This window comes from Artemia franciscana, chromosome 10 (genome assembly GCF_032884065.1).
Source record: "Artemia franciscana chromosome 10, ASM3288406v1, whole genome shotgun sequence".
Taxonomy (NCBI): domain Eukaryota; kingdom Metazoa; phylum Arthropoda; class Branchiopoda; order Anostraca; family Artemiidae; genus Artemia; species Artemia franciscana.
This window is the reverse complement of record NC_088872.1, coordinates 29,782,831-29,805,800: the sequence shown is the minus strand read 5'-3', so window position 1 is coordinate 29,805,800 and position 22,970 is coordinate 29,782,831. Positions and strand designations below refer to the sequence as shown.

At 34.1% G+C, this 22,970-nt stretch overlaps 1 protein-coding gene across 14 annotated transcripts in view; it reads right to left on the bottom strand.

Moving 5' to 3' along the window:
* Positions 1-5,032: 5,032 nt before the first annotated feature.
* The window catches only part of LOC136032042 (troponin T-like), a 49,031-nt gene continuing 31,093 nt past the window's right edge, over positions 5,033-22,970 (bottom strand). For 5 of the 14 annotated variants that reach the window (XM_065712135.1, XM_065712132.1, XM_065712141.1 and 2 more), the window contains 5 exons: positions 22,798-22,819; positions 20,646-20,726; positions 14,832-14,910; positions 11,930-12,163; positions 5,033-5,199 (listed from right to left, as the gene is read on the bottom strand). In XM_065712135.1, the coding sequence (XP_065568207.1) occupies positions 11,949-12,163; positions 14,832-14,910; positions 20,646-20,726; positions 22,798-22,819 (397 nt within the window). In that variant the 3' untranslated portion in view covers positions 5,033-5,199; positions 11,930-11,948. Of the gene's footprint in view, positions 5,200-11,929; positions 12,164-14,050; positions 14,130-14,831; positions 14,911-19,862; positions 19,944-20,645; positions 20,727-22,797; positions 22,820-22,970 lie in introns of all 14 variants that reach the window. The other 9 variants (XM_065712139.1, XM_065712134.1, XM_065712142.1 and 6 more) reach the window with 3 other exon arrangements.

The window sequence follows — 22,970 nt, the reverse complement described above, 5'->3', positions numbered from 1 at the left end:
AATAAAAAATAAAAAAAAAACTAAAAAAAAAGGAAAAAACTGAAAAATAAGCTAACATAAAGGTAAAAACCAATAAAAAACTAAAAAGAAAAAAAGGAAAAAACTAAAAAAAATTTTCATCTAAAAAACTAAAAAAAACTAAAAAAGGTAAAAACTAAAAGAACTAAAAAAGAAAAAAATAAATGACGACACTCAAAGAGAAAGCGACCAGGACAAAAGGAATGTTCGATTAGCAATCAACAAAGCACCGGGACACAGGGAGTATAAATGACGACCAGGACATAAGTAAAAAAAAAAATTAACAAAACTAAAAAGAAGGTAAAAACTACAAAAAAACTAAAAAGAAAAAAAAACTAAAAACTAATAAAAAAACTAAAAAATCTAAAAATCTAAATAAACTAAAAATGAAAAAAAAAGGAAAAAAATAAAGGAGAAAAACAAAACTAAAAAACGAATGTATATACAGACCGGTACACCGGGATACAAATGACGACCGGGACACAGGGAATATAAATGACGACCGGGACACAGGGACACAACTACAACGGGGACACCGGGGGAAACAGGGGGATATAAATGACGACCGGGACAAAAAAACTAAAAAGAAAAAAAAAAACTAAAAACTAATAAAAAAACTAAAAAATCTAAAAATCTAAATAAGCTAAAAAAGAAAAAAAAAGGAAAAAAATAAAGGAGAAAAACAAAACTAAAAAACGAATGTATATACAGACCGGGACACCGGGATACAAATGACGACCGGGACACAGGGAATATAAATGACGACCGGGACACAGGGACACAACTACAACGGGGACACCGGGGGAAACAGGGGGATGTAAATGACGACCCGACACCGGGACAGGGAATGGTCGATTAGCAATCACCATCAACAAAGCTCAAGGGCAATCATTAGAATCATGAGGTATAGATCTGAATACAGATTGTTTTCCCATGGACCATTATATGTTGCATGTTCAAGAGTCGGTAAACCTGACAATCTATTTATATGCAAAGACAATGGGACAGCAAAGAATGTTGTATATTCGCAAGTTTTACGTAGTTAAAACCATATATATATATATATATATATATATATATATATATATATATATATATATCTATCTATATTCACAGGTGGGACATAGGGACACAACTACAATGGCGCGTAACTATTATGGCGCGTAACGACTTACGCGCGCGGGGGGGCTTGGGGGGGGCGCGAAGCGCCCCCACCAACTAGGTGTTGGGGTGGCGCGAAGCGCCACCCCAACAGCTAGTATATATATATATATATATATATATATATATATATATATATATATATATATATATATATATATATATATATATATATATATATATGTATATATATATATATATATATATATATATATATATATATATATATATATATATATATATATATATATGTGTGTATATATATATATATATATATATATATATATATATATATATATATATATGTTTTTAACTACGTAAAACTTGCGAATATGCAACATTCTTCGATGTCCCATTGTCTGTGCATATAAATAGATTGTCAGGTTTACCGACTCTTGAACATGCAACATAAAATTGTCCATGGGAAAAACAATCTGTATTCAGATCTATACCTGATTATTCTAATGATTGCCCTTGAGCTTTGTTGATGGTGATTGCTAATCGAACATTCCCTGTGTCCCCATCGTCATTTATATATCCCCCTGTGCCCCCGACATCCCCTTGTCGTCATTTGTGTCCCAGTGTCCCAGTCTGTAATTTCTCTTTGAGCGTCCCGGTCGTCATTTATATTCCCTGTGTCCCGGTCGTCATTTGTGTCCCGGTCTGTAATTTATCTTTGAGTGTCCCGGTCGTCAGTTATATCTCCCGGTCGTTATTTGTGTCCCAGTCTGTAATTTCTCTTTGAGTGTTCCGGTCGTCATTTATATTCCCTGTGTCCCGGTTTTTAGTTTTCCTTTTTTCCTTTATTTTTCAGTTTTTTTCCTTTTGTTAGTTTTTTTCTTTTTCAGTTTTTATAGTTTTTTTTCTTTTTAGTTTTTTTGTAGTTTTTACCTCTTTTTTAGTTTTTTACCTTTTTTTTATTTCTTTTTAGTTTTTTACCCTTTTCAGTTTTTTTTAGTATTTTCTTTTTAGTGTTTTTTTGAAGTTTTTACCTTTTTTAGTTTTTTTTCTTCTTTTGTATTAATGCTAAAGCCAAGGTTCGAACCTGGAACCTCTCGGACCTGGAACATAACGCTTTACCAACTCAGCTACTTCGGCTTGAATACATTCGTTTTTGAATTGGTATATGATGAAATAATTCAGACGTCATATAATGACGTCACTCGACAGACAGACAGACAGACAACTTATTTTTATATATATGCCTGTTTTCTTGCTGTTCTTGTGATTCCTCGGCACGCTTTCTTTTCTTACTTTCTCAATCAGCCTTAGATTTTTTGGCACAGACTCTTTGAGCAGCTTCCTCGGCTGTTGCCATTGTAGGTTCTTCAGTCATTTTACAATTAAACATTTTTCCGTCCACGATCTTCTTACAATTAAAACTTTGTCTTTGAACAATTTTCTTAAATACCTTTAATGACGTCATCGTCATAACAAACATGACGACAACTAACTTTATGACGACCTAACTTCATGACATGATGACATGACGTCACTCGACAGACATAGCCCACAGACAACTTATTTTTAAGTTCAGAGACGGGCTAGGAAAGCAATTAAGGGATGCAAATACTTAAATTACTCATCACGTCTGAAGAGGCTGAAACTCCCCACTCTTGTCTACAGACGTAAAAGGGGTGATATTATTATGACGCATAAGCTCCTGAATTATAACTCTCCATTGATTAAGCTATTTCAACTTGACCAGTCTGCCAGAACTAGGGGGCATAGTCGGAAACTATATCAGAAGAGAGATGCCACTGGACTACCCAATAACTTCTTCACTTACAGAATAGTGAGTTTGTGGAATTCTCTCACTGAAAAATCAGTCACTACCCCCAGTACTGCTACCTTTAAAAGAGCCGTTGATGGAGAATGGTTATTAAAGCCGTGGGGAACTGAGTGGGATGCCGTTGAGACGTCCAACCATCATAATCACTAACCAGCGATTCTACAGGATTTAATCCTTATTTCGCGGGACAATGCGAGTTAAGGTAATTTAAGGTAATCCGTAATTACCTTAAATTTAACCGGGACACAGGGAATTACCTTAAATTACCCTAAATTAGTGTTTAAACAACCGCCTGGTCAAAGCGCTTTATATCAGTGTTTTCAAGCAAAACTTCATCCATAAAACCATTTTCAAAATTTGATGGCCTGAAAACCCCATTGATGTGGTATCGGGAAAAAAATGATAATGATAGTGCAAAAAGGAGCAGGTAATAAAGTCTTGATTGGGTGAAAAAGCATATCAAATCCTGATTCGGAGCAAAACAGACTAAGTTCTGACTAGTGCAGAAACAAGCTATTTCACGACAAAGTGTAAAATCAGTTCCAAGCAATGCCCCCCCCCCCAATTGCTGCTAGTAGCATAGTAGAAATGTAGGCAGGTAGCACCCTGTTTCAATTTTAAATTTTCAATAGTGTTTGATACGTGCAGTTCGGGGCTAAAAATGGGTATGTCGTCCTTCAATCCCCCCCAACCTCCTTGAAAACGTTTTTAGCAGAAAGCTTAACACGTTGCACTTTCTTTGAGCAAAATCGCACCGCAATTCTCAATAAGTGTTACAGCGGTCCAGTGGTCCTATGCAACAAGCAAATTTGTTTCTAATCAAATTGGTGATATAACGATTATAGTCAATAATGCAATACAATGACGTAGATTTGCAATTATTAGCGAAATGAATCTGTGGCAATCTCAGGGATAGACAGAGCCAAATTGCTCTTACAACCAAATAAAGCAGAAGCAATTTTATTTTTATTTTATTTTATTTTATTTTTAAATAGCCATATGCAAACAGAATAAAGTTGACTCTGAGAAGAAATAGCGTATTTTGAGACTGTTTATAAGGAACTTACGAAAAAACCTTTTTGGGCATGCAACTTTAAAATTTTGAGGGTTGACGAAAACAGCATCTAATCAAGTATGAAGAGGCCAACATGACGCACTTGAAATAAGATTAAGCATTCAAATTAATGATCTTTGAGACTCATTTGCATTCTTCAATCCCCTAAATATCTTAGGAATTATTTATTTTTAGGAGCGAATTCTTTTTTAGTCAATTTGTACTTTTAGGTTTTTGCTTTTTTCGACAATATAATACAATATAGTTGGTATTGGAAACGTGAGGGCAACATACAGACATCTTGATTACATACATGTAACTACAAACGCATTAAATCGAAGCCAAACACTATGTACTTTTAATCACAAACGTTTGTGCCTCACCTCCATCGCCTTCAACTCAAAATTTCCCACCATAGCAATCTTTTATGGAAGCGTTGATGTAAGAATGCCAATAAGTAATCAGAACTTCCCTCAAACCAAATGACCCTAACTTGAGATGGCTCATGGCACCTGAGGAGAGAATTGTCCTTTACATCCTCCTCCACACCACAGAAAGATGATTTATTTTTTTGCTTCAGTAGTTCCCTAAGTTTTCGGAAGTCTTTTCCCCCACTGGCAGATAGTCTGCTCTCAACTGGATCTATATCCTTATAAATTTGGTCGAAATACTCAACTTGAAATAAACTTCCATTCCATATCTAGATTTAACTTGCCTACATAATGTTAAACTCTTGGATAAACTTAGTTCACATCACCATTTCTGGATTTCTTGCTCCTCCAGTCTTACTCTAACAGGTTTAAGACCTGTTTATATCATCTCTTGGATTCAGTTGAACTAATACCGTCATTCCATAAATACGAAAAACCTGTCTAATCGATATAAACAGACAAGAAAAAAAACAACCAAATGAACTGCTTTATAAGGTAACGCCACTAGTTAAGCTGTCAAAATTCAATCACATTAATTTTATTAATGAAGAGATAAATAGAACCATCGTTAATGAGTCAACCAAAAAAAACTCTTTTATTCCACATGAATATTAAACGGTCATACATTAATAATAAAATAGACTAGCACTGTGGAGGAAAAAAGAAATTGATAGCCCTAGGTCGAAGCCAACTCCCTATGGTGAAAATGGTAGGAGATTCAACAGAGGATATTTCGTAGCATCCTGAAAAGGAAAAAAAGAGAAATTAATTGCCGTTATATTAACTAGTTTGTGCAGACAATACTTGATCACATTTTAGCGCGAGTATTTTTGTGGAATAATGCTCACTTTTCAATTTCAATGACTAAAGTAATCCCTATTATCAGCAGTGTACAAGGGCGAACCCAGAGATAAATATCGGGGGTAGATGGATAAATTAGCTGAGGGATGGAAGTACAGATTAAAAAGAATAAATACAGTTTTTTTAGAATATAAGGTACATTCTTTATTGAGACAACACTGTAAATATATAAATATAAAATAAAATCAAGCCACATTTCTTGTTGTGGGCTAGTTTATACAAAAAGTCTTCTACATAGCTGGAACATCTCTGCGTATGTGCAGAGCCGTTCCTGATCTGAGGCATTCCTGGCATAAGATTTCACTCTTCTAAGGGTAGACAAAGAACGCTCGCATGTAGTTGTAGTGACGGGAATCATTACACCAATCTTCAAAAATCGATGTAGAGTGGTGAAACTATTCTTATCATATTCTTTTAAGCACGTTATGAAATATTTTGGTGCCACATTTCCCGATAGTATCCACATTCTCCTTTACAAAGCTAACTCATATTTTTAGGCTTCCCCTATAGCTGCCTGCATTAAGATACCAAAAATTAGTCAGAGTACCCAAAATATTCTTTGTTTTTTGTTGTTGTTTTTTTCGTTGAGGGAAATACAGTACTGAGGAAACAGGTATTGCAGTGACTCCAGCAACTTTCTGTGACTAAGGAATCTCTGATGCAGCTACTGCAGAAAGTAGTCCATAAACAGGATAAACACCGAAAGTCGGTGATCCTTCTCAGGATCCTCTTGCTCTCCTCCGTAATTATCCCTCTACGTTTGTTTTGAACTCTGGACACTGTAATTCCGATTTCAACATCTTAATAAAGCTCAGTTACTTTAGTAAAAATTGGATTAAACGTAAGCTTCACTCCTTTCTTTCATGTCTCTAACCTTGCTCTTAAGATCATCAGTGCGTTTGAGAAAGCATACGAGATCTATAGTTTCTGATTACAAACATGTTAGAAAATTTTGTGACAGACTAAAAACTTTATGAATAGTAACCATAGCTGCAAGTAGCTACAACAAAACTGCATCTCTCAATAGAAGATAACAAAGAATAAACTGTGCTTGAAGATTCAGAATCTGAATTAGGATGTTTGTGAATTTTCCCCCATAGCCTTACGAATAATAATGAACATCTCTTTAAACAAAATGATTACTTTTAGTTGCTCCACCCATCTAGTTTCGCAAAATTTACTCAATCTTGTTCTTTTTGTCACTGTGATAAGACAACTTTCTTGGAAAATTTGTGCAAAAATTGCAAAGCATTTAGGTGAAATTCTATAGAAATTAACGACTTCTTTCAAAGTTCCTAGACAAGTTCTTATAACAGGTATGTTGTACAAAATAACACATTGCTAATTTTAAGGAATGACTTGCACAGTGAACATAGACTGTATGGGGAAAACATTCACGGACTGTAGCAGCACAGTCTTGTAACTGGCCACTCATAGATGAAGCTCCATCATAACCTTGCCCCCTTATATGTTTTAAATTGATTTCCATTTCACCCAAGGTTTGTATCAACCAGCTAAGGTCTGCTATCGACCAACTGTTTCTTTTTCAAAAAGTCTATAATTGTTGATTTCCATTTTGACATGATGAACGACTAATTAAGAGTTCTTCTTGGCAGCAGCTTGCCTTTGCTCCCAACTGCATTTTCATAAAATTAATATTATTGTGTGGAGATCATCACACTTTACCTTCTTGTTGTGCATACATTACTGTATATCAATTGGATTAAAACCCACATAGATTTGGGTTGGTTTTTAAGAAAGTTTGGCTTTAAATTTTATTTTATAAAAATAATAAAAAGTTCATTTTTTATCCTCATCATACTAATATTTGCAGCACACATTATCCTTTAATATTAGTCAGGATCTATAAGAATGTAAAAATTTCCCGAATTGTTTTGGGGGGATGTATCCCCGTTATCCCCCTTTGGGTTCTCCCCTGGCTGTGTAAGCTAATTTCTTTGAATTACTTATAAACTAAATATAGTCCACATAGTGTCCCAAGGCCGTGTCTAGAGGGGGGGATTACTGAGTTTTAATCCTCCCTCCCGCCCCCCACAAAAGTTGTCAGATCAGGAAAACGTAACAACATATAAACAAATTTTGATTCGCTTTAAAAAAAAAATTGTAAAAAAAACCTCCAACAAAAATACCTCCCCCCCAACACAAATCCTGTGTACGGCCTTGTCAGAAACTCGTTTGAATACGTCCACTTTATACGATTTCTGAGGATTTATCCTCGAAGCACTTCCCTTTTTATATTCACCGGTTATTTTACAATCAAATAAACTTCAATAAGAAATGACAAAAAATTTGTCAATGGAGACTAGATGTTTATTTCAGAAGCCAACTTCCACTGCAAGAATATCCAAGTCCATAGTAAATAAGGAACATTTTATGCTACTATAGATAAAAGCAAATCAGTTCTTGGTAACAAACTCCAAAACTCCAAAAAACGGAATTTCGATACCAATAGTTATCAAAAATAAGCATCGTATTTTTATGCTGATTTAAAATATTATAAGTTTAGTTTAGTTTTGTTTTAGCCATCAAAAGTTACGAGCCTAAGAAAATTTGCCTTATTTTAGAAAATAGGGAGAAACGCCCCCTAAAAGTCATAGAATCTTAACGAAAATCAAAACATCAGATTCGGCGTATCAGAATTACATGGAAGGATATTTCCATGGAGGAATATATCATGAGGGAAGGGAATTTTCATGAAGGGGGTGCAGGATTTTCTGCCATTATTTAAAAAAAGCTCCGAGAAAATAAATAAAAAAAAAGTTTTTTTTCAACTGGAAGTAAGGAGTAGCATTAAAACTCAAAACGAACAGGATTATTATATATATTTAAGGGGTTTCGTCTCCTCCTCCATATCTCGCTCTTTACGCTAAAGTATTTTTAGTAAATTCAACTATTTATTCTACGGCTTTTTCAAACTTTAGTGCAATTCAAGCTTTAGTGAAAAGAGAGAGGTACTGACGAGGGGGTGAACCCCCTCGTATACATAACAAAAATATACAAATATAAAAGTTCCTTACGTAAGTTAATTCGTAAGTTACGTCTATTTATTACTAATAAAAACGTTCGTAAAAAAATTAAAAGTTCTAGTTGCCTTTTCAAGTAAGCAAAAATTGGAGGGCCACTAGGCCTCCTCCCCCACCTCTTTTTTTATTAAAATTGTCCAATCGAAACTATGAGAAAGCCATTTAGCCAAAAAAACTAACATGGAATTTCGTTTTAATTATTCATGTTCGGAGAACCAAAATCAAAACATGCATTAATTCAAAAACGTTCAGAAATTAACTAAAAGAAACAACACGTTTTTTAAACTGAAAGTAAGGAGCGACATTAAAACTTAAAACAAACAGATATTATTCCGTATGTGAAAGGGATTGTCTCCTCCTCAATGTTCCAATCTTTACGCTAAAGTGTTTTATTCTTTTAAAAAGTAGAGTTGTGAGAAAGGTCAAACTTTAGCGTAAATAGCGGGGCATTAAAGAGGGGACAGCCCCTTTCATATAAGGGATAATTTCTGTTCGTTTTGAGTTTTATTGTCGTTCCTTACCTTCAATTAAAAAAAACTTGTTTTTTGTTTAATATCAAAAATGCCTCGAAGTTTTTTTCTTCAAATTATTGGTGCATTAAAATACAGAGCAACAATGTCAAAAACAATGGCAGGAGAGGGGGGATAATGGCCTCCTTGGGAGACAGGATGGGAGAAGATTGGGAGAAGAGTAGGAATATGAGAAATATTCCCATTGAAATCATGGCAATAGCAAAGCTCCTGGCAGTGCTTACCGTAGAAAATTCCTGGTGGTACTTATGAGTAATACAGTTGCTTTTGGAATTTTCTCTGTTGTTTGTTCCATGGCCTTAGTCATTTGCTTAAGTCATTTCCTCAATAAGGGAATTAAAATTTTACATAATCACCAGGGAACAAGATTACCTACTGGACCAAAAAGAGTTGCTTCAATATTAGCTAACAAGAGAAATATTTTGGGAAAGAATAGTTAACTTAGTTTCAATTTCTATAATTTTTCCTCAGTTGCTTTAAGGTTCTCATTGAAGTAAATCTAATAGCTTCTTTTCCCTACGTTGATCAATAGCGACAATTGTATTTATTATACTTGGTGGTGGTTTTATTTGCTTTTAGTTTAGTGTTTTTTCTTTCTATCTTGGGCTGAGGACACCTAGTTTAGATACTGGCAAAAAATCTGCGTTATTTTAGTCTTTCATCTCTTTTCCCTCTACTGCCCGCAGTCTCGTTTGATGTTTTTTTTTTTAGTTTAATCTCTCTTTGTTGTTTGTAGAAAAAAACATTCACATACTTAAATATCACCTTCTGGGGCTCATTAGAAAGGTATCTAGAGACATTCCGGCGACACCACTAGGGATAATCTATCCAATATGGCTTTGCAGCTTTAAAATCTAAAAAATCGCAAAAAGGGATGGAGACAAGACCAGAAGCAAGATCAACTATGTGCTTGCAAATGCAGTCAAGTATAATAGAAAGCACGAAGGCAAGTACACATGCGATAGATGGTAAGCAGTCCCTTAGTTTCAGCATAAATTCTTAGATCACGTCCCCTTTCATCATGTTCAAATTAATAAAACAAACATTTTCTTCAACTTTGCATGTTTGAGTAGGCAAATGTTAGAATGTCAGAAGTATCCAGAGCGTCTTTCAACACTCGGTTGTCATCACCAGGAAAACGACAGTGAGAAATATGTCTGTTTCTAAAACTAAACCAGAGATATCCATCAAGGTGCCTATTAGGGAATGTTCAAATAACGGATTGCTTATTGCTTTTCATGGTCACAATCTAACAACTTATATGTAAAAACAATTTAAATTAGATGTTTATAATTCGGCACATCAGTATCTGAACTAGCCCATAGTATGGATGTTGTGGTAATTAGGGGATACCAACCCATGCTTAAACAGTTTGTAAACACGCGCAGAAAAAGAACAATATCTTTGAAACTGAACATATTTGAAAGTCTCTACCCCACACCCTTCTATCTATCATGGGAAGGGAAGCTAGCTACATAAACTTGTATTTTCATAGTTATTACACAATCAGCATAAAGGTCTTTTTATAATTACTTTTTTGAATTTTAGAGAGGGGGTTCAAATACCTTACCCTCGCTGTACAACGAGCAAGGTTCCTAATGTTTCTAGTATTTAAATTGATGTTTTTTCTGCTGTTAATAATTGCTAAAAAACAATCATTTTGTCATATTTCAAATTGCTTATATCATCTCGTTATTTTTCAACACAATATCGCACGCAAGCTATAACTTTCTGAAGGCTATAACGAAAATTAGAACTTAAAAAAAGCTTCAGATTTCTGAATTTCAATCAACTGAGTTTCAATCTTTTCTGTGTAGTAAAAGTAAAAACAGTTATTCAGGAAAAACTTGTGTATTTTTATGTATAAGCTAGAATTAAAACGAATCAAAAAGAAAAGTGAAGAGTAAAGAAATATGCGGTTACAAGACTTGCAACAACGAAGAGTAGAACGAATTAAAAATGAAATTGAAGAACAAAGAAATATGCGGCTAAAAACTATGCCACAGCGAGAACAAATCATTATGCGGTTAGAAGAAAAGCGGCAGCGAGAATTACGAGCGATAACGAGAAAGTGAGTATCAGAACGTGTCATAAATAGAGCGGAGAACAAAGAATTTTGCTTTTAGAAGACAAGTGACAGCAGAAGCCAGAACAAGTCAAAAATATTCAATAATCTTCGACGCCAACAAAATGCGGCGCAAAACCCAGTGCAAACTTACAAAGATGCCTTAAGTCACACCACTGTTAATTATAGGTCATTGGGACCCTTCAACGTTATATGTATTACCTGGGGAGCCCTTCATTTTTCCGATAGAAGAGTAGAAAACAAAAGAGACTCATATGGAGATTGCTGCTTACAACGAAAATCAATATATGCAAGCCTGCCACATACCGAGTGCCAGGGTTTGGCCTCGAAATCGGCTATATAGTTTTTTGTTATTTTTTTTTTCTGCTTAACTAGCATATTGACATTTTTAGCCACTAAAACGATCGAAATAAGTTACAAATTTAAGGAAGAATCTGTATTTATCCCAGAGTTGTTGTATCGAACCATTGATGACCCCATGACATCAAGAGGCTCACATTGTCTTTGGTCGGAAGACAAGTGACAATGAGAATCCATAAATAGAAGCCTGCCACGTAGCCGTGCTGGAACCTGGTGACAAAGCCCCTGGGCCTCCTATGCTATATATATTTTATATATATAAAAGATTTTTTTTTTTTACAACCACTCTTCAAGACCCTCTTAAGGCTATTCGAGCTGACTGGAATTAGAGACCCCTGAAAAGAATTACTTGAAAGTTTCTTCGGTCAAATTAATCCCATTTAATTGGATATTCAATCAAAAGTTTGGCTAATTATGGATTCTGTCATTTAACACACTCCTGGAATTAGAGAACTTCTTTTTCAAGAGATTCTCTGAATTTAGCAATCAACAGTTTCGTTATTTTTGTCAGTCAATATTTAGTTTTTTGATCAATTATCAAAAATACGTGGGCTTGTATTAAAACTTTAACAGAATAAGATGATATAGTTACTTTAATATAATTGATAAATTTATTCTTCTTCTTCTTCCTCTTCTTCCTCCTCCTCCTCTTCTTCCTCCTCTTCTTCTTCAGCTTCTTCCTCTTCTTCTTCTTCTTCTTCTGGTTCATCTTGAGGAAGGATTGGGTCAGGGATTTCGTCGTCTATCTTCACCTCTTCGGCTTCAGGAGTTTCAGGATCGCCTGGCTTTCTACCTGGTCGTTCACCAAACCACTTGGGCAATCTTGCTGCAAAAAATTTCGCCAAATAATTTTTTTTTATTATGACTTAATGTCTTCTCTAAATATAGCTTAGGAACAAAGGATACATATGTCTGGGAGAGCAGGGGAATCCAGCCCTCTCTTGAACACTTGACCACGGTTGCTGCAGTAGAATCTGCAACGATTCAGAAAGTTTATCTTTACTAGATTTTCAGTCACTTCTTTGTTAACTGTATACTAGCCCCTTCCCCCTAAAGTCTGAGTAACAAGCCGTGGCTATAACAAAATTTTACTAATTTGCAGCTAGCATTATTTTTTTTGTGCTTATTGCTCATTAGCAGTTGGTTCGTGATGCCAAATAATGCCAATTTGAAAAAAAGCAAGCTTTTGGATGTAGCCCAGGGCTATTGATTGGAAAAAATATGTTAATTATGTTTGAAATATGAAAAATTATGCAGTAGAGGTTTCCAGAGGTGGGGTGGGGGGTTTGAATACGAAACAACCTTCTTGGAAGAGAAAGGAGTCATATCTAGTTCAAAAATGCTTTGCAGAATTTTATTATGCATAACTTAGTTTGGCAAAAAAAAAAACAAATATGAATAGAAAATTACCAGGATCTGGAGGCTCTTTAGTCTCAAAGCATGGGCCATGTGAAGATAAATCGTATTTTATCTCCCTTTTAGGCGATATTTGTTGCACAAAAACAACTTGTCACATCAAGTTGGTCACAATGGCTTGCTTGATCAGATATGAAAGTAGAAATCCTTTTGAGGCAGAGGCAGTATTTTGGGGAAATACGCAAATGATATGGAATATGTGAGATATGGCCGGAATGAAAAAGATGTTGGTAGGGGCGAATCTAAGGAGGCAGGGGGGTAGCTACCCCTCCCCCTTAAAGTTAAAATGTATCGGCACGCAGCAACGACATCTCGGAATTAAAATTACGTTTTTAGTTTTATTTAGGTAACCTGGTAATGTGGGTAACCTGGGCGGGGATAAGGGGTTCAAGGCTTCCAAAGCTGCCTCACCTAAAGCTTGTCAATTATCCAAATTTCATTGCCAATATTAGTTAACCGTTTTAGAGAAAAATTAAAAGTGCTATTTTGTAATTTGCCTGACTCAGGGAGGCATTATCCACTCTTGATTTGGATACAGTTTTCACTAACGTTTTCCTTATATAGGATGGAAGAAAAAACGCCCACAAGTCTGTCCAGCAAGAAAATTAAATAATTACGTCTTAGGCTCCAGGTACTACGCCAGCAAGTATCGAAAACGATGTTTTTTTTTTATTGAAAGACTACTGGGCGCATATGCCGCATGAATGGAAAAGTGTGAAATTGAAAAAAAGGCTGCAAATTCATAGATAACCCAGAATTGTTTTGTGGTTTGCACGAAACCTGAAAAGGGTATTTTGACTATTGATCTGAGACTTCTCATATATGGGTGACATTTTTTCTTAGGTTTCAACCCCCTCCCTTTTGATTGTAATCAGAATTAAATTCTGATGATAATATAGAGAGGTATCAATATGCTAATTAAAATACTTTGTTCTTATGTCTAAATGTAGCTAAGGAAATTTTACTTTATCTATCTATATTCTGTACCATTCAATCTATCCGTATCATTAAACAAAAATAAATATAAAAGTAAGATAAAAGTAAAAAGTTAAACAAGGGAAATTAGGTCAGAGTAAAAACTTAAACCTAATTTAGATTTAAGGATTTTCAGAGCCAAATCCCAACTGTTCCTGCTAGTCCAAACGAGATACGCCTTTTGTGAATACAAAATAGTTAATTAAATAGACTCAAATTAAGATGAGAAAGGTGATAGAACAAAACATGCACGACAACAAGAAGTACAAAAACTGAAGGTTGTAACTGACAAGTGAGTAAGTGCATGTAATGTTTGTCTTACCCCTGGGTCTGTTTACGAATTCTCCCATTCTATCTTGCCAAGTTTTTTCACTTTCTTGAAGTACAGCTGCTTCCAGACCCTGAACAGAGAATTATTACAAACTGGGTCAAAGTTTATGAGAGAAAAAGTCACTGAACAAGCGAACGAGAATTTCATAAGATTCCATAGATGGTAAGAACTGGGAATGAAATTGACCGTTCAAATCACAATATAATATAAGTGAATTTAAAATTTTTAGCATACACACCATTCACAGCTATTGTCTGTTGTATCGATTCTTGACGATTGGCAAACTACTAAGAACCTCCCTTTTCATCTGTCCAGAATCGAAACATATTTGCTCAACCCTTTAACTATACCCTTAATGTGTTTTGATTTTGACCAGCCAAACCCTCAAAAACTAGAACCTAGGAAACAGATTGCGCAGTGGCAGGTCCATGATTTTAGAGATAAGTGGGTGGATAAGATATTCATTACAACTTTTATTGACAGTTTTCGAAACTCAGTGACATATTTGTCTAACAGATATGTCATTTTGTAGTTTTGCTAATTTTGCAAACACTGTGTTTTTTTCTTTTCTTTTTTACTAGATGGAGGGAGGGGCAACGATGGATTTCCGGTGAGTTTTATGAGTATCAGCATTAATTTCATCCAGTTCTTCAGCATCTAAGGAATCCTATCTTAATATATAATAAGTTCAAACACAACCTAAAAAGCTTAAGTTTCACATTGCTTCTACAGGGTAAAGCAAGAGACCTTAATTCTGACTTCACCGACTTACTTTTTGGTCGGCTTAGAAATTCCTGGTACTTTTCTTGCCAACTCTTCTCCATCTCTTCATTTACTACTGCATCAAAGCCCTAAATACACAAAAAACAATAAAAGTCTGAATCAAAATTTCTTTTTTGTTGGTTACTAGTTTCTCTCTCGATAGTAAACTTTCCCCTATATGTTACTATAGTATGCTTCTGCTCCCCTCCCACCTCATTATTATTAAAATAATAATGGTCTTAATTAAAAAAGAAAAAAAATCAGATAAAACCTGAATCGGTAAGCACCTACTTATATATGCTGATGAGATGTTGAAACGCTTTTTACTTGCAAAAAAGGGAGGTAATCTGGGTATACCAACTCCGTGCAGAATAAGTTAATGGAGCCAACAACGAATTCCAGAAAAAAGTAACTTGCTCAATTAGTGGATTTGGTTTTCAAATAAAATGGATCTTTTCCAAATAACCATAGTTTCTGCAACAACAGAGGAATTTCCCCTTCTAATTACAAATATTGTATGCTTAAATCCATATTTGAACGCATATGCTTTCTTCCAGATGAAGGGAGGTCAGAGGATAATCGTTTTTATCCACATTAATCAAATTCGTCTGAAGCTCATATCACAGAAAGTTTCAAAAAAGGGAGAGAGAAACATCCCCCTCCTGTTAAAATCACCCGCTGGCATCTACCCTCATAGCTTGTGCACAACTATGCAATATTCTACAACCATTAGTTTTTTCTATTGCATAAACGACCAATAATAAGGGTTATTCCTTTTGGAATGTACGTATAGTAAGGGAGGAATGGTTCCAGTATTGCCTCTGAATCCTAGAGGCTATACAAGTACCCTTTCATTTGTTCTCAGATTTTTAGTCGATTTCACCCCACCAGATTCCAATTCCCTCCCAAGCCCAGACCCTCCTTCCCGATACACAGCTGTACTTAAGTTCATAAAGCTTCAAACTAATCAGTTCAGTTAGACGGAGTTTAGAAATGATTGTCTACGTTAACCGTATGGGCTACATTTATCTTTAGAAAAAAAAAAGTGCTAACACATGTTATTATGGCTTCCAAAACTTGAAAGCAAATTAAAAAGTGTGTTGATTATTTTATTATATATTGATAATAAATATCTTACAAGTTTCATTCGATCTTACAACTTTCATTCGACGGTAATTTATCTCTCCCCAGGGAAAAATGGCCTCTGCGCCAAAAAGTGGAAGAAACGCCACTTTGATGTGGCATAATCTCTTTTGGTACTTAAAAGGGGTGTTGTAACTTATAATTTCAGTTTAAATAAGCCCTCTTCCGATATAATATGGCCAGTAGTCCGATACAATTACAATTACTGGCGAGAAAAAAATACAACAAAAACAAATAAACATGCAGCCGTGACAATTTTCTCAAAAAAAAAATTCGCATTTTTCTCGATAGAAACTTGAAGATTTTGCGCTGGAATTCTTTGACGTGCTGAAATTGATTGAGTAGTTCTCATTAAGATCATTCCCTTTTCGAAAATATTTTCTCTCCTTTTCTAAAACAAGTAAAATTTGGGTGACACATAACTTTTGAAGGGTAAATTTAAACTTAATGAATTTTAGATATTTGGAGTCGTGATAAAATTGCAATCATCTTTGTGCATACATTGTTTTCAAAAATCCTTATCTCGATTTTCAGTAGCTATTAGTATAAGTCGCATTTGACTTACTGTTTGTTGCCGCGAACTTCTGTTTTTTTTCGGTTGGGTTTAATAGGTTTCAATGAAACAAAACATAAATTGAAAAGAATTCACGATATGACTGGATGTAAAGAAGAACAAAAACGATATACAACAAAACAGCACCAGCAATAAAATTACAAAGGAAAATAGAGTGTAAGACTCTTGATAGGAAATAGTAAAAACAAAAACAACAAAACTACAGAGCATAAACGAAAAAATAAACGAAGAGTGAAGTATATAAAGAGATAGATAAATTTTGGTAATTTTTGCACTCCATACTGCCTAAGAATTTTTGGCTAGTTTTTTTCGAGTGCGACTAAAATCAATGATTATTATGTTAAATATAAATTAGAATTAAAATCATGCAATATTCTACACTAAGCGTCCATGCAATCCATGTTATCGTGTGATTTGAATAAATAAGAGAAAAAAAATAATTTTTATTAATTCAAATTTTGATTTAGTCTATTTGGACATGACAAAAAAAAGTTTGCCATAATAGTCAAGTCATATTAGGAAAAAATACTCTTCTACCAAGAAATAATTCCCTAAAAGGAAAAACTTTGCATATATATAATACAAGTATCAAGTAACAACGTATTAAAATAATCATTCGTGTATGCTCTACCAGGGCCACCATCTTGGAAAATTCCGGCCGATTTTCACTTTTTTGACATATTTTACTGTCCGTTAGAGATACAGAAATAGATTTCTAACAAAAGATAAAAAAATAAAAGATACATCTTTTTAGTAGTTAAAACGTTTGTTCTAAATTTATCTGTTATTGAGAAACTTTAAAATTGAATTTTTGATCATTTGAATTTTGTTCAAATTTCTGCTGTTGAAGAGGAAACTTTAATTTACCAAGTTATTAATCTAAAAGGTTTGACATATAGGCATCGGTATTATTGAAATACAAAATATCCTTAGTTTCTACTTATTTATGAACATTTTTAAGTAAAAGGGTATAACAGCTAATAACATTTAAAGTATTTTTATTGTTCATCTTGTTGTATAATCTCGAATTCATCCAAGTCCACCTTTGGTTAGGCCTCAAGTGACAATCCCTTACATTTACCATATATTGTTGAAGATAGCAGGCCTGCTCGTTTGCACTCACAGTAGTCAGTTCTCACAACTGGAAGAATCACATGCATGATTCTCTCGGATGCTGGTGGAAGAGTGGTTAGTGTAGGTTGCGGTGAATTGTCAGCCAAACTCAATCCACAATGAACAAATCTAAATCATTTCTAAGCCATTTTTGAGATTAGCAATATACACGAAGGCTGTGTTGGGAAGCAACGTCTAATGTTGATGGTAATGTAGCCAAATCAAAATTTGCTTGCAGACCTTTCTTAGCAGTTTATTGGTGGTATATGTAAAATATGTAACCATCCAATGTTTTATTCTTTGGTTTACCATAAAAAGCTCCAATATAGACACATTACTTTCTTTTTTTTCTGCAAATAATGGATACAATGTCACAACCTGACACTATATGACAGAATATTTTTGGACACAACCAATATATTTGGTTATAATCAAATGTTTTCAGTTGTGAATTTACTTGTTAGTAAGACTAAAATATCTATCCTAAGCACCAACAACTGCTTTCTCATTAACTGTAACACGTTGGAGAGCTACTGCAGTGATCAGTATATCAGCATTATCTGTCACTTGATGTATTTCATATCCATTTGAAGCTAGATGGCTGCAGAACTAAGTGCTAAGAGCCTTTTTATTTTCTGGATTAGTTAGAAAATCTGCCTGGCTTGAAGTAACACAATTATGTTCATTACATTGAACTTCTGCTATGGGATTTTTGTAGCGGAATTTCTGCAGCCTTTAGTAGTTGGATAGTCTGGACAGTCATCAAATACGATAAGAGTATTTTACCAAAGTTTGTATTCACAAATGACTTGTTAGTGTCTAGTGCTTCACTATATGTGAAGAATATTCAGGCGACACTACACAATGTAACAGGTGTCCTCCACCATGGATGAAGATTCAATCCTGTTTAAGAATAATAGATTGCTCTTCTTCTTTGAAAGCAGTAACTATAGAATATTTTGTACCCTTTCACTTAAACAATCTGTTAAAAAGGAAAGTAGTTCTTGGTGCCAATTCATATTTGAAACACTCTTTAAACTCTTCTGGAGTGCAATGTTAGCAAATGATCCTCTTGTTAATTACATGAATTGAACCTACATTTCCTCTGACTGTAACTGATGAGTTGATAGATGCTAATGGTAATAGTTTATTTTGGTACTAATATCGTTAAATAGCTTTTTGTTTACAACCAAATATCTTACCACTGTTGTGTAACCAGTAAAAAGTATGCTATTACTATTGTGGGTTTTTTTTCGTATACCTAAAACTATTTTTTTAATGTATACATTTCATGCCTAGACTCTGCCTTGAAGTGAATTTTCACTTAGCAGGGCCACGACAGACTTAATTTTTTTTGAAAAAAAATAAAACTACCAGGATTCGAACAAAATTCAAGTTTTGCTACTAGTAATCACTAAATTGAGTTTTTCAATAGCCGTTAAAGATGGGACAAAGGTTACGAGGTCTAAATAGACGAATTCTTTTGTAATTTTAAATTTATGGTTGATTTTTTTTTTTGTATTTCACTTGGTTAGTGAAATATTGTGAAAATGGTGAAAAATCGGCTGTCATTTACCAAGATAACGATTGTAGCACAACATGCACGAATTTGATTTTTAATATGTTGATATTGGGTGCTGGTACTATACATATGCAACATTTTCCCATTGAGGGAATTATTTTCGCCTAATCTTCTAATGTGACTGGACTATATCAGCACACCTTATCAGTTGCCTATGTTCTGCTTCTATTATCCAGTAGTATTGTTTGAAAATCATTTGATTGAGGTCATATTTCTTCTGGTTTAGATAAAAATATTAGATCCACTTAAAAGTCTGAAATAAACCCTAGGGGGACGTGAAGAATAGTTTAATAGAATGAAAATAAACAAATTATTAGAAATAAAAAATTGATCATCAATATGTGGCAATACGAGGAAAGTCGAGGAACCTTTTCACAAACACGGGAAACGATTTTCCATAAATAATTCTTCATGGTTTTGGCAAATGAGCCCTCCCCGGAATCTACAGACACCCAAAGTAAATTTACCAAACAATAGTTTTTTTTCTATATTTGAATTTTTGCATAAATAAAAAAGCTGCAAAGATGCTTCTGATTATGAAAAAGCATTTATTAAGAAAAAGCGACTGAAATAAGCAATGAAAGCTTTAATCGTATTTAGCAGGAACTCTTAGGGGGAAAACAACTTACGCCAGCATATAGGCTTATCTTATCTTGGTAGGATCTGTGGTCAACACGACGCTCAAATTTAGATGCTAATTGAATCTTCGGCTACGATGGTTGAAATGGTATTAAGTACATGCAGACAATAACACTTAAATACAGGACATAACCTACTGCTTGTTCATACGGGACTGACAATCAGGCCAAAAATTATCATGGTAAGTCAATTTGATTTTAACACACGTTTCAGTGTTTGAATAAATAAATATAATCTTGCTTGTCTTTTGCAAATCATGTTGAGTACGTAGAAGCCAATTAGTATTTTTTAAAGGTTTCTGGAATAGGTAAAATTTCCGTTCAACTTTAAATTTTTACTTTTTATTCCTGTAATTAATATCAAATAATAAGGGATGTTGGATAGTTTACCATATTAGAGATGTAGTAAACAACAGCAATGTTTCCAGTCCCATATAAGCAGGCGACTTTTATTCTTATAGGCTATAGGTAAACCACTAAACTCGTACACTAGCCCAAAGGGACAAAATATATAGGCACGCTAGCATAAGCCTTTTTATAGAGCAGCTTTCCAATTTAAGTAAACCAAGCGCAGCAAACTTTATAGCTTGGGATTTACCCTTGTTTGTGTCTCTTTGCAGTATTTTAAAGAATCATTTTTCTTTATTTTACTTTTTTTCATTTTTGAGCATAAAATATGTCAATATGCCTATAAAAGGACTTACACAAAGCGTATGAACATCAAAGCAAGACGATAAAAGGGTATCTACACAGTATGGATCTAGCGAAACTTACACCCTCGTATAATTGTTTCTTATCAGTAAATGTTCGTCTGTCCTGGGATCGTTCGTGCTTGCTGGCCAAACGCACTTTAGGCTGTTGAAATACAAATTTTAGTAAAACTTTGAAATGAAAACCTAATTGTATAAAAGACAAGAATTAAACTGTTGAGCAAAAAAAAATCCACATTTATTCTCCATTAGAGCCTGCACATTTTTGCTTAATGAAAACTAATAAATGTGCCAGCCAGTATTTTCTATTAAAAGAATTTTAGAATTAACCACAACTATACAGCAAATTTGCATAGTTTATGTGTACATGGTTTAAATCAGTGGTTCCCAACCAATTTTGAGCCATTTTGGGCATCGATTTTATTATTTAAAATTTTAAGATTTAAAATTTTAAGTGTGTTCACCTGAAGGAAGTTAAAAAGGCCATAACTTGATATCTTTTTTGCGTCGACCACTAGGCATATTTAATACTAATGAAAAATATTATTTGAATTCAACACCTTTTATACAATTTATAACATCATTGGAATACAATCATTATCTTTTATGTCTTTTAAATACATTTGAGTGTGAATTCATTGACTTGAAAAATATGTTTTCAAAATTAAGGCTCTAAAGTGTAGTCAGTCAAAAGATGCAACACATGCCTACGGTCCACCATAATATTGCCATGCCCCACCGGTGGGGCCTGCACCCTAGATTGGGAATCACGGGTATAATAGTTGTTTCTCCCCCCTTGCTTATAGTAAAACAACTTTTGGGTTACCCTGTATTTACTAAAACTCAAAATACAAACAATTCTTTCAATCAATAAATTCTTGAATAGTTATGAAATAAATGAATTCTTGGTAAACTTAGGAAAAAAATGAATAAAAAGTGCCGAAAAATTTTTAGATCATATTTATTCCGTTTAATTTTAATACGCGAGCACATAATGGCCTGTTTTGAGTCCTGTGGTGGCGCAGTGGATTTGACCTTAGCTTGGTAATACGGGACCCAGAGATCGAATCACACTGCAGGAATGCACTGCAGGGCCGACGCAGGGACCTTAGTAGTCAAGAAGCGTCGTTAATTCTTAAATAAATAAATAAATGACCTGTTTTGAAAGTTAAATCTATTTAATTTTGATATAGAACTGTGACTTTCTGAATGAAAATTATGTTCCTAAAAGAGACAGGGTATCCGCCCACAAACAAAAAACTAAATACTCCAAATTATAATACTAAAATCACAATTTCAAATTGAAATCGAGACACTATACGCTATCTACCCTATGAATATTGCCAGAAGAATAAACTTGGTTACGACATTTGAGAGATTTTCAAAATACCTTTCACCAGATTTCTCTGACATTATTTTGTTAAACGGTGATGCTTATTTAAAATAAAACTGAAAATAAAACTAGAGTTTTGAATCCTCATTCCTGAGCATTATTTTTGCTACGAACCTTAATTTACAGATGTTAAAGGGGAAAATACAGGCTTAACCTCCTAATACAATCTTTTCTTGTCTAATTTCTCCTTTTTTCAGTCGTTATATGTTAGGAGGGAGTTAGACTTTAAATTTTGGAAAACTTGATTTTTAACAGACTGTTTTAAGAGATTTTTTATTTTAAAACTTTATTTTATCTATAATGTTTTGAGTTCATGATAAAAACTTTCTTTTTAGTCAATAATCATAGCACCATCAACTGCTAAGTATGTCACTATTCTTAGCAATTATCAACGGCATACATTGGCAGACCATATGAAAGTAAGATTTAGAGAAAGACAACGTTGCCTCATCGGATAAACAAAAGCCAATGGCCTTGTACTTATCCTCAAGAAAGTTGGTGGTAACCCCAAAAGAGTTTGAAACTGCTTCTTTACACCACTCAATATGCTCAAATCCTACAAATAGTTTCATCTTCCTTGTATACATAGTGGGATCTAACCACAGCAGTTAATCGATAATTTTTCAGAAACCTCGATATTGAATGAGCATATAAAGTTCTGAGTAAAGTGACTTGCTTTATGCTCTTTTGCTTTTTATATAAGGTAAATATTCAAAGGTTGAGTTTAGAATAAATTTTATGTTAAATCAATACGCAAAGTAGTGACTAATAAAGGTATTAAAGGTATTGACTATTAAAGAATAGAAAAAAATTAGTTACTTACTGGGTATTTTCCGGTCAGGGCCCTAGAAGGAACAAAAGATTAGTTACTTTTAATATATACCTATTCACATAAAATGCTCTTGCAGTGTCATGACTCTTTAAATTGGTAATAGATACAAACAAACAAAAAAGATGGATTTCCAAAGATTCTATAGGTGTGGTACGCTCTGGCAT